At 43.6% G+C, this 12,111-nt stretch overlaps 1 protein-coding gene across 1 annotated transcript in view; it reads right to left on the reverse strand.

The window, feature by feature from the left end:
- Nucleotides 1-3,810: 3,810 nt before the first annotated feature.
- Nucleotides 3,811-12,111, reverse strand: part of IL1RL2 (interleukin 1 receptor like 2) — a 62,454-nt gene continuing 54,153 nt past the window's right edge. Inside the window, exons 11-12 of the mRNA XM_077749187.1 lie at nucleotides 5,188-5,192; nucleotides 3,811-3,950 (exon numbers count right to left, since the gene is read on the reverse strand). Of these exons, the coding sequence (XP_077605313.1) occupies nucleotides 3,811-3,950; nucleotides 5,188-5,192 (145 nt within the window). The remainder of the gene's footprint in view (nucleotides 3,951-5,187; nucleotides 5,193-12,111) is intronic.

A 12,111-nucleotide genomic window follows, 5' to 3' on the forward strand; every position in this document is an offset into this window, starting at 1 on the left:
TTCCATTATCTCTGCAGCAGTTTGTTCTCTGATTCTGCACTTGGGGAAAGCCCCATTCCCTAATTCTCCTTGGTCTGGAAAGATTCTGTGCATCCCTCCAACTTAGAACTTCCTCTTTAGTCTGCATCCTGGTTACACATTTATTGAGGACTACGTCACTCTGGCTTGGACTGTGCTCTTGATGGGGAATCTATGTCCCTCACTTGTTTCGGGGCTATCTGACAGCAAATCAGAGTGGAGCCCACTCACGTTTACTATTTTGAGTTTAGTATTATTCCCAACAGACCTGAACTTGTCCCTAAGCACAATCTGGAAAACAAAGGGATAGAGCAGAGTTTAAAGAGCAAACATGTATATCTTGAAGGAGCCAGATTAGAGAACGATTTTAAAATAGCTGTCTAAATTAAAGCAATAGTACAAAATGCCCTAGATATATTAGAAAAACACAGATAAGTAAAAGGAAACCAAAAAATTACTCCTAATCCCTCCAGCCAGAGAGAACCATTATCATCATTTTACTCTATAGCCTTACAGATATTATTTCACATTGATGATTAACCAAAATAAAATGAGATTTATGTATTACCTGCTACTTTATTTGGTATATCATGAGTACTTTTTAAAAAATATTTTTAATTTTTTTTGAGACAGAGAGAGTGGGAGAGAGAGACAGAGCACAAGAGGGGGAGGAGCAGAGAGAGAGAGGGAGACATAGAAACTGAAGCAGGTTTCAGGTTCTAAGCCATCAACACAGAGCTCAATGTGGGTGGGGATCAAACCCACATGAACTGTGAGATCATGACCTGAGCCAAAGTTGGATGCTTAACCGAGTCACCCCAGAATCCCTATCGAGAGTATTTTCTGACGCTTTAAAATATTTTCTATAGAATTAATATTTTAAATGTCTGCACAGTATTCCACTGGGTCATTGTACCATAATTTATTTAAGCATTCCCCAAATAGGTAGATTTTCATTTTGTCTCTATGTAATACTGCAGTCAATATCCTTGTAACTCTCTGATACAACAAAAACTTTCACTTAAGAATAAATGCCTTAGGGACTGCCTGACTGGCTCAGTTGACTAAGCATCCAACTTCAGCTCGGGTTAGGATCTCATGGTTCGTGGGTTCGAGCCCTGCATGCTGACAGCTAGGAGCCTGGAACCTGCTTCAGACTCTGCATCTCCCTCTCTCTCGGCCCCTCCCCCGCTCGTGCTCGGTCTCTCTTTGTCTCTCAAAAATAAATAAATGTTAAAAAAAATTTTTTTTAAAGAATAAATGCCTTAGAAAGAGAAGTGCTGGATCACAGGTCAGGTACATGTTTAACACTTTTGATATCTATAACCAAACTAGTCCTGGAATCACCATACCAACCCAACCTTTCCATTGGACACCAGTGAACTGCCAATTCCACCAGCCTCACTGAAATGGGTGTTTCAGATCACAGACATTTAAAGCTGAGTGTAATCTAATAGATGATCCACAGCGAGGGTCTCCTACCTGTCTGCCATGGAATCATGGGGGCTCAGACGGGGACTGTGTATCTATTAAGCTCTGCAGCAAGGCTAGAGAACCACTAACGTAGTCCAAACCTCACGGTCCAGGTTTGGGGGAATTAAGGGCCAGAGAAGGCATGGAACTTGTTCAAGTTGGCCTCTTGGTGGAACAAAAATGAAAATGTATCCAAAAGACAAAGACAAAGGAAAGCATGCTTTTAGATGGGAAATGAAATGATAATCATTTTGCAGTGAATTACGGCTAAGAGAAGCAATGGCCTTAGGTGTTTATGTTAGAAACTTCATTCTATGTCTGCAGACTATATAAGAACATAAAGAAGAAGGAAGGCTACTCTTTCCTCCACTGCATGGAGAAAACATCCCCAGAAAATTGCCTCGTCACCATTTATTCATCTTAGCTTTGTATTTTTGAACATTTTTAAAGTTTATTTATTTATTTTGAGAGAGAGAGAGAGCGCGCATGAGGAAAGGAGGAGCAGAGAGAGAGAAAGAGAGAGAGAATGGCAAGCAGGTTCCACACTGTCACAAACCATGAGATCATAACCTGAGCTGAAACTTAAGAGTCAGACCAGCCGCTTAACTATCTGAGCCACCCAGATGCCCCAAAACTAGTATTTATTGAAGTCCACCCTTTTTAAAAAATTATGTTTGTTTTTGAGAGAGAGAAGAGAGAGAGAGCGTAAGTGGAGGAAGGACAGAGAGAGAGGGAGACACAGAATCCGAAGCAGGGTCTAGGTGCTGAGCTGTCAGCACAGAGCCCGATGTGGGGCTCGAACTCAGGAGCCATGAGATCATCACCTGAGCCAAAGTTGGACGCTTAACCTACTGAGCCACCCAGGTGCCCCTTTAAAATCTATCCTTAAAGGAAAGGGAGGAAAGAAACATACAGATAAACGATGTGTGAATTTATCTTTAAAAATAAAGAAAATTTATTTTTACAAAAGCTCCAACAAATACATTTGTGTCAACATGAAGAAAAGAAGACACAAAAATTCTTTTTTCAACAAAAATCAACCCTGATGATAGAAGTCAAGTAACCGTTTCTTGGTTGGGGGAAAACCAGATGAAAACACTTCCAAGGAGAAGAAAAATACTGTAGCTTTGTGGCGTTAAGAATATTTAGTGAGTGACACTATTGGATTTTGTTTTTATTTTAGGTTGCATTTAACCCAGGTGTAAGAAGTGCAGACCCTGTGACCCGTCCTCACTGCAGACGTGGACACACGAGAAGACTTGTGTATCCGTGTGTGCATGTGCGTGCGTGCGTGCGGTGGACAGGAAAATCTGGGGAATCTTGCCTGAGATGCACGGTCTTTTACAGACCAGCTGAATTAGCAATTGCAACCAATGATTGTTCCCAGTTACCACTTTACAAGAAAAAGTGATTGCAGCACCCTTTTCTTCTGAGAAAGGAAACATTCTCAGAAAGGAAAGAAAAGGTTTTTTGTTGTGTGTGTTTTTTTTTTTTTTTTTTTTTACTTTGTTATTTACTGCTCTCAGGAGATACACAGCTTGTGGTTTTGAAAGTCTGAATCGCCTATCACTAAATCCACCTTACCGCTCCCACCAGTGAAACGAAGAGTTTCTTTCTGGAGCGTTGATCAATCAATAAGCAACTTTGCACAGGGCATCCCTCCCCCTGCATTGCAGTGAGGGGTACCGGACCCAGCCTGGGACCCTCGAAGAGATTAGGCTATGGAATGGGGAGCGAGAGTGGCTTCACATCTCACCCTGCAGGCAAGGCCCCCACCCCCCTTAAGCTTTGCATGGAAAGATGGAGAACAGCCACATTCTGGGAAGCCCTCCCTCTTGCAGGGGCGATTAAGCCAAAGGAAAAAGCAGCCAACAGTGTTGCGAGGAAGCAGAACATCTTCACCCAGGAGGTGATCTTTTCCCGCGTTTGGAGAGTTACAGTACACTTGGGCACATCGGAATCTTTAGGGGACCACACGGGGAGAACACTCCTCAGGAACACATTCAACCTCAGCACCACCGACTATGGGGCCTGGTAATTCTTGGTTGGGGGCCCTGTCCCGTGGCCTGTTGGGTGTGCCGCAGCATCTCTGCCCCCTACTCACTAGCTGCCAGTAGCTGCCCAAATCCCCCAGTTGTGACAGCAAAAGATATATCCAGACATTGCCAAATGTCACCTAGGGCGCACTCACACATAGAAACCCCTCCCGCTCCGAGGTGAGACTCCCCGTTTCCTAGGAGACCACGCACAGGTAGGTGATGAAAAAATCCAAGAGGGGACCTCAGAAAGGACTGAAGATCGGAGCGATCGTCTGCCCTATCACGGGGAGAGCAGGCCGGCTGGTCGAACACCACCGGCAGCCACGGTGTGAGACGCACAGTGTTCCTGGCTCACCTGTTCATCCCCAAACACGTCCACGGGTAGGCGGTATTCCATCTTAACAAAGCCTCGGCAGTATTCTTGAAGTCACCCAGACACTATGTGATCAGGTTGGGATCGGAACCGGACCCCCCAAGCTCCTTCTATTGCTATAACAAGGTATAGAACTAATGATCTTCTGTGGAATTTTGAACAAAACAAGGTAAATTGGGGTCACTGTAGAAAGGGCCAAGAATACCAAAATGAGCAATCGGCTTATTTAGATGCAGGTCACATCCTTCTCACTGATTTTGGACACTGTTTCAAAGGCAAAGGATATTAGCTTTGAACAACAATAGAAAGTTAAAGAAGGGGGGGATGATTAAGAAGGCACAGACAATATGGAAGGATAATCGAGTAATGGCCCAGTTAGAAGCTTAAAGACATAAACATGAAATTTTTAGAAGAGAGAAAATAGAAATTCAGGGGATACCTCTTTTTTCTTTTCTTAAAAAAAAATTTTTTTTTTTTGATATTGGTTTATTTTTGAGAGAGAGGGAGACAAAGGGACACAGAGTGAGAGCAAGGGAAGGGCAGAGAGAGAGGGAGACACAGAATCTGAAACAGGCTCCAGGCTCTGAGCTGGCAGCACAGAGTCCGACATGGGGCTCTAACTCAGGAACAGCAAGATCGTGACCTGAACTGAAGTCGGACACTCAACCCACTGAGCCACCCAGGTGCCCCGATACTTCTTTTTCCTTCTGTGATAAGTGGCCCTACCAGAGAGACACTCAACCAGAAATTAAACTTGGGTATTTGTGTGAGGAATAATGCTCTGAACTGAGAGATGTTTCCACCATGTCCTAAGGTAAGTGAGGATAAGAAATCACTGGGGATTCCCTGCGAGACCTCATTCATTTGGAAAGTCATATCACCTTTCACTCACTGAGAGTGTCTTCCTTTAGAAGAGTAGGGCCCAGGAAAAGAGGAAGAGGGATAGGATTTTCTTGGGGGAGAAGGGGTGACCCCGCTTGGGAGAATGAGTTATGGCCAAAGACACCAGAGCACAGGGTGGCCCGGGTACATGCACAAGAAGGACACTGGATGCAGTCGGTGTCCATTGGAGCTGCCAGGGCTGTGATCACAACCTCCGCCATGATGTTCTGGACGCATCCTGCAGGGGCAGCTTTGTTAGTGCGGTTGGAACCTCATCTCCCTGCGAGGCTCTCCCTGTGTCTTACACCAGCCAGACTGCTACTTGCCACAGACCTCAGAATACTGGTTTTCTGTAGCCCAAACCTTCATCATCTCATGCCCCAGTGGTAACGGCATACTTACCGGTCCTTGAAAGGCGAGGGGCATGGGTAACAGACATTAAAGGTGAGGGTCCCTTTCACATTTGCCCTCTGGTAAAAGGTAGGCTAACTGAACTTTGACCTGTGATCCAGTGATGTTTGGCCGAACATAGTACTGTAGACTTCACAACTGTGGGGAAAGTGATTTGAGAATGTGCAAATCAGGCACTAACGTAGTCATAGAAAAATTCTCATCTTGCTTCTAATGCCTGTCGAATTACAACAATAAGTGCCACAAGATTACTTAACAGTATATTAACAAATTCTCTGGCCAGGATGCAATAAAGCTAAAAATAATTAACAAGTTATTAACATGCAAAGGAAGCCATATTGGTCAAAATGAGAATCAAAACTCAAATAGCCCCAAATTAATAAAACTGTAACCAGAAGAATGTCACATATCACATTTCTGGAATCCAGCCAATGCAGAAAAACAAACAGCAGTTTGGTAACATATATACCTCTTGTATATACGGAAGATACCAGAAAACTGAGTAAGACTCCCTGAAGTGGCCCAAGCCACCACTTTAAATACCATCTCCAGCTAAAGACAAAAGAAAGATGTTGGGGGCTGAGGGAGAGGGGGCAGTTATGGGAGGTTATGAGAAAAAGCACAGTAAACAAAAGCAGGTTGCTATGCAGACTTAAATAGGGTGTTTCCTCCACGAATGAGTGTTTCTGGTGATTTAGAATCATCCTTCCCTTCTTGGTACAGAGCAGGAAATGTACAAATAGAGAGTCCCCTTGAAAATGTGGGGACTATTCCTTACAAAAAGGTAATTTCTACTGTGTTCAGGGCTTCTCTCGTTTCTTAAAAATAATCAGTTCAAAATAATTCATGTGCCCAAGAATCATAGTTGGGGCAGGACATTCTACAACTCTTAAATCCTTAGACTTTAAACTGGTTTATTGATCTCAACTCAAAATGCCTTTAAAACACCAATAGGTTCTATTTATTACCAAGGGTGTTTCATGTTTATAGTTTTGCTCTTCAGTCAGATTCTAACAGTCTGCTTGAAAATGGGCACCAAAGAAACTTAAGGTCAGCCCTCTGTTGAGATCCCTAAGGCACAGTGGGCTCATGACGGTGGCCTGCACTAAATTTTCTTGTTTTATTGTTCAAGGTACTCTGTGGCTTCTGCCCTTCTGCTTAACTCTAGCATCAATGATCCAAATCTCTTTCTGACCTTTCTGATCTTCAACGGTTTCCTCTGAACTCCCCACCAAGGGGTACCTCGTGATTTTTCTTTCTCTTCCACAACATTTGCTTGTCAGCTTTATTTTTTGTTTTCCTTTTTTAAAAGAGAGGCATATTATTAGTGAGCCCAGTGGTTTATAACCATGGGGGAAAAATATCAACTCTCTTGTTCAGGGACAAGCAGGAGTAAACAAAGTTACCTCTTTACATGTGAATTCACACATGGTAATGGTGGTGAGGTGATAAGCAAATCAGGGCTTCCTGGCCAGAGCAAACAAGTGCATAGAGTCGGTAGAATTCTCTCATTATGTGTTTACCATCTACCCTATATGTCTTAGGCAGCAATATCAAACAAAGTGAGAAAGAAAGAGAGGAGAGAGAATGAGAGAGGAAGGGAGGGAAGGAGGAAGAAAGACTTGACTGCGTGCCAATAATTCTAGTTCATGATTCTAGTTAAAATAAAAGGCACAATTCTTAGAACTGTCCAATAAGGCCACTCCCGTAGGCTCGTTGCTTTCAAACAACCAAAGCAAAACCCAACACACCAAGCCACCACCACAATCAAGAATCGGCCTCGCTGTGGAAAGCTGCTGTGGCATAATGCCACATTTAAACCATCTCTGTGGAGTGATTTAAGCAGCATAGGGACAGAAAACATTTCCCTTCTTCCCTTCTAAGTTCTTTGGCTGATCTAATAATTACATTGACATAAGACAGATGACTAGGAGAAAAGAAATTTAATTTCATATGAGCAGGAGCCCCATAAAAATATGAGAACCAAAGAAATGATCAAAGCAAGCACCTTATATACCTTTTAGATAAATGGTAAATCTGTAATGAACTCACAAGGCAAACTCACTCCTTTTGGGCATGGAGTAATAAAGAAGTGAAGAAGTAAATTTTGTCTATATAGCCTTCTCAGACGTAAATTCCTGATCTCTGGTGAGAAGGATCCTTCCACCCTCCTTGTACAGAGAGGGTACCTTTCACATGGGAAATGTATTTCCTGCTTTCAGGGGGGACAAAGGAAGATCAGAGTGTCCTTCCTGCCCCAGCTATTTCCCAAGTATTTTTCGTTCAAGATAATAAAAAATGGCACTTTGGGGGATGGTATATTCTTCTTTCCTTCAGGAGTCTTTAAACTAGCTATTGGGGGAAAAAAGAAAGAGAGAGAAAGAAAGAAAGAGACTTTTTTTATTTGGATGTGAAAACTTTTAAGCATTCGCAGTTGTCCCAGTCGGTACCAAGATGGTCTGGAGACTTCACTTCGGGACAGATGATGGTGGAAAGACACATCATGGCAATCACCCCTGACACCAACGTGTCCTTGTGCTCAGTTCTCATTTCTGTGATAGATCAGCTTGATCCTAGGAGAAAGTTGTTGTGATCTGAAGCATCGTTTCAACAACCCAAATGTGCCATTCCCCACTCTCCCTCGCCAGCCCACCGATTCCCAGAAAAGAGCCATCGATAAATAGCCAGTCTACTCCAAGCTGTCCCATTGGAAGCAGGGATCAGCTCTCATTCATTTATTTATTCCCAAGATTTGTGGAGGGAGGGGATGGTGAGGAGAGGGGTACAGAAGCATGACATTGTTGGTTCAACTTGAATTTTATTTTGATTATTAAAAGCATTTATTTGGCTAGGTTACACCAAAGAGATACATAAAAAGTTGCTTCTGAGCCATTAAGTTATTTTATAATTTAAACCAAAACATCCTCATCATAGAAATCCCAAACTCAATATGTTTCTTTTATCTCTTTTCCAAAGAGAGAAGCTCATGACATTATTCTGGAAGAAAATCTGTATTGTTTAGGGTTGGTATTGATCAGAAGGAAAATCTAATGGGAAAGACTGAACTATGGAGGAGGATTCTATTTGTCAGAATTCTTTCAACTGCAAGAGACAGAAACCCAACTTATGCAGAAATGAGGAAGAGTTAACTCCTGAACTTGAGCATTCCAAGGGATTTCAAGCACAGAAGGATCCAGGATCTCCAACAATGTCATAGGACTTTCTTATTCCCTCTAGATCCCCCTCTCCTTCTCTGTGCTTATCTGTCTAGCTCTTCATTTTTGTCATGACTCTCTGATTCTGACAAATTCTATGCTAATGAAAAGAAAAGTTGCTACCGGCACATCTACCTCTGAGAGAGGTGCTGCCGGGGGTGGGGACAGAGAATGAGAAACAAGCATACAATCCCCACTTAGTTCAGATGAAAAGAATTTTGAACAATTCTGGCTTACCCATCCCAGGGCACAAGGCAATTGCTGAACTGTGTGCAGACCATACTGTGTTAGGACTGACCAAGCCTGGATTATGGACCGTGGGATCCATGTGTATACACGAAGTAGTTTCCTACTGGAATCAAAAGAAGGGTAGGAAAATGTATGGAGCAGACCCAAAGTAGAGTCCACCACAAACCAAGACCCTGTCTCAGAATAAGCAAAAATAGGAAGAAAGCCATCACTCAGAGCCATCGCGGCATATTGGATTTTGGAGTCAACTGACCTTGCATTCAGATAGTATTGGGAAAGGTATTTGAGCTTCAGAAGCTCAACATACGCATCCTCAAAATGTAGCTCAGCATGGTGGTGTGAGGATTTGTGTGCTAAGTGCCTGACACCCAGGAGACGCTCTCAACAAAATGTGAATCCCTGCAGTCATCAGATGTACCATTGAGATACCAGGTGTGGTTTCCCCGTGACATGTTTACATGTTCACGCAAACATGTACATTCATTTGATCTTGCCCTGCTTTCTCCCGGTTTCAGAGAGTATGCACTGCCTCCAGCGTGGGACCCACTACTACCCTTGACCCACCGCAGCCCATAGTCAATGTCAGCTCTTTGTTCTTTCCCTGTAACAAAGACATGTTCTTTTCCATATCTCCATTCCGCCTCAACTAGCCATCACATTGTAACATGACCAACTGAGTTTACCCTACAACTGTGTGGATGTAGTTATTGGAGACACTTGCAATAAAAAACAAACGAACAAAAAACTCTACTCATGTTGATACTGCAGACACCCATTATTTTTTTAAATTTAATTCTAGAAAGGTTTATGGTAGTACACTGCTGGAGGTGTTTTTGGAATGACGTAGCATTCTAGAATCCCTAAAAGGTTACTAGGTAGCTGATCACTTATGTAGAAAGCCCTCAGGACTAATTGAGACACAGAATCAAGTAATAGACATCAAGGACCATTAGAGTCAATACCAAATGTGGAACCAAAGGTTTTGATGTCCAGTGACATGCTGTTCTCAAAAGCTTGAGCCTAGAATGACATGTGACGATCAAAAGATCCTACATTAGAGGGGCACCTGGGTGGCTCAGTCGGTTAAGTGTCCGACTTCGACTCAGGTCATGGTCTCACAGCTTGTGAGTTCAAGCCCTGCATCAGGCTCTGTGCTGACAGCTCAGAACCTGGAACCTGCTTGGAATTCTGTGTCTGCCTCTCTCTCTGCCCCTCCCCGCCTCAGAAATAAATAAACATTAAAAAAAAAGATCCTGTATAAGAGCTCGAGGTGAATAACAGTTTGATCAACTCACAACTAAGATTATCCTTTGTTTTGTTTCACCAACATACTATAGGAATTCAAGAACCACACAGAGTCAGACCAACTTCAAGTTTTTCCTTATGGTGAAATATGCACACAGAATTTACTTTTCTTAAGTGCACAGTTTTATGGCACTAAGTACCTTTGCACTGTTGTGCAACCCATCACCCCCATCCATCTTGAGAACTTGTTCCTCTTCCCCAGTTGAAACTCTGCACCTATTCAAATCTACTTTAATAATAAATGTTTCATGCATGTGAAAAATACATAGAATGATATCATGAACACACATGCACCTGCCAGTCAGCTTCTCCAAGTTATAGTTTATAACATTCTTCCAGATCTCCGCCTCCTCCTATTTTCTTCTTTTTTTAAAGAAATGAAACATTTGTCCATACAACTGGACACCCGCATGTGGTCCACTCAGGCTTTAACCCTCAAGATGGCCACTCTGTTCATAATTTTATAACATTTGATCATATCTACAAATAACACATACTACTGTTTTTTTCTAATGTTGATTTATTCATTTTGAGAGAGAGAGAGAATGCATGCACAAGTTGGGGAAAGGCAGAGAGAGGGAGAGGGAGAGAGAGAATCCTAAGCAGGCTCCATGCTGTCATTGCAGAGCCTGATACGGGGCTTAATCTCACAAATCACAAGATCCTGACCTGAGCCGAAATCAAGAATCGGGGGCTTAACCGATGAACCACTTAGATGCCCTAACATAGTACTGTTTTGTGTGTTATTGTACATTTACTATACCGAACTAGTGCAATTATTGTGTGTATTCTTCTGAAACTTTTGATATCGACATTGCTTTGAATGTTACCCATATCAGGACCCCCCCCAATCTGGCTTCAACTCTCATGTCTTTTCTCTCCATTCTTTCCATCTCCTGATACTGAGGAGCCAGAGTCCAGTGAACAGAAGAGAAGCCATCTCTGACATTGTGCCTCCCTGGGTGATACCATGAGGAACACTGATCCGAAGGACCTATCTCTTATATCATGGAGTGCCAACCATGTGACCTAAAATCTCCTGGTTTTCCTCATCTGAAGATCTGTGAATGAGGAACCCAAGCAAGACTTTTGGTCTTGTTCCTGATTGTCAGCTGGGCATGAGACTGAGAGTACGCTTAGTTCCCCATAACCTAAGTACAAACAGCTCCAGCCAAAGGCCCACTGAGAGGGACACTGCAGAGGAATTGGTCTCACCCTCCTCCCCAGCCCCCGTGCCCCACCCTTCACCAAAGAACAACACTCCACATCCAGAGAGAGGTCAGGGGATGGGATTTCAACTCCTACCGTGTCTGCTTGGCTGGTGAATTTGCATTAACTGCCCTGTGCCTCTCAACTGGAGAAATGTAGAAGGGAGAAGAGGTGGTTTGGTGAGAATGGCCAGGTAGAGCAGGGCACGGATGCTCGCTCTGGCTCCCAAGTGTGCACACATCACCAGAGGCTCTGGTTTCTAAGAGGTAAGAATGATGGATCCGCGTTGGCGTCTGCGGCCCTGACAGTAGACCGTGGCAGAAGGTGAGCTGGGAGCTTTAGGTGCAGAGAACACAAGCATCACAGGTATGTGGTACAAGGCCCATGCTGCTCATCAGGAGGAAAGAGTAGCCAGATAAGAGCTCCCGGTAGGAAGGTCATGGAAGTGTCATCCCCCAACTACCTGAGGACCTTGGGCAATAAGCTAGGTCAGCAGTTGAGATGCCCCGGGGAGGGGGCTACCACCATGTGCAGTCAAGGATGTAGACATCTTTCTTTTCTGTCTCTCACTGCTCCAACTAGGGTAAGAGAGACAGAGCAAGAGGAAAGGTGCATGACAGCACATGAGGCCCAACTTCACTCCAGTCACTAGAGGCTCTTCTCCCCTCTCTGCTGAGTGGGCAAAAGGAAAAGAAAGGCCTTGAATCAAATGACTGATGTTTTGGGGCGCCTGAGTGGCTCAGTCAGTTAGGTATCCAACTTTTGGTTTTGGCTCCGGTCGTGACCTCATGGTTCATGAGATCGAGCCCAGCATGAGCTCTGCACTGGTGGTGCAGAGCCTGCTTGAGCTTCTCTCTCCCCCTCTCTCTCCCCCTCCCCTGCTTGCTCTCTCTCCAAATAAATAAACATTAAAAAAAAAAAAAAAAAAAAAGAGAGG

The sequence above is a fragment of the Crocuta crocuta genome, unplaced genomic scaffold (assembly GCF_008692635.1).
Source record: "Crocuta crocuta isolate KB4526 unplaced genomic scaffold, BGI_CrCroc_1.0 scaffold118, whole genome shotgun sequence".
Lineage (NCBI taxonomy): Eukaryota > Metazoa > Chordata > Mammalia > Carnivora > Hyaenidae > Crocuta > Crocuta crocuta.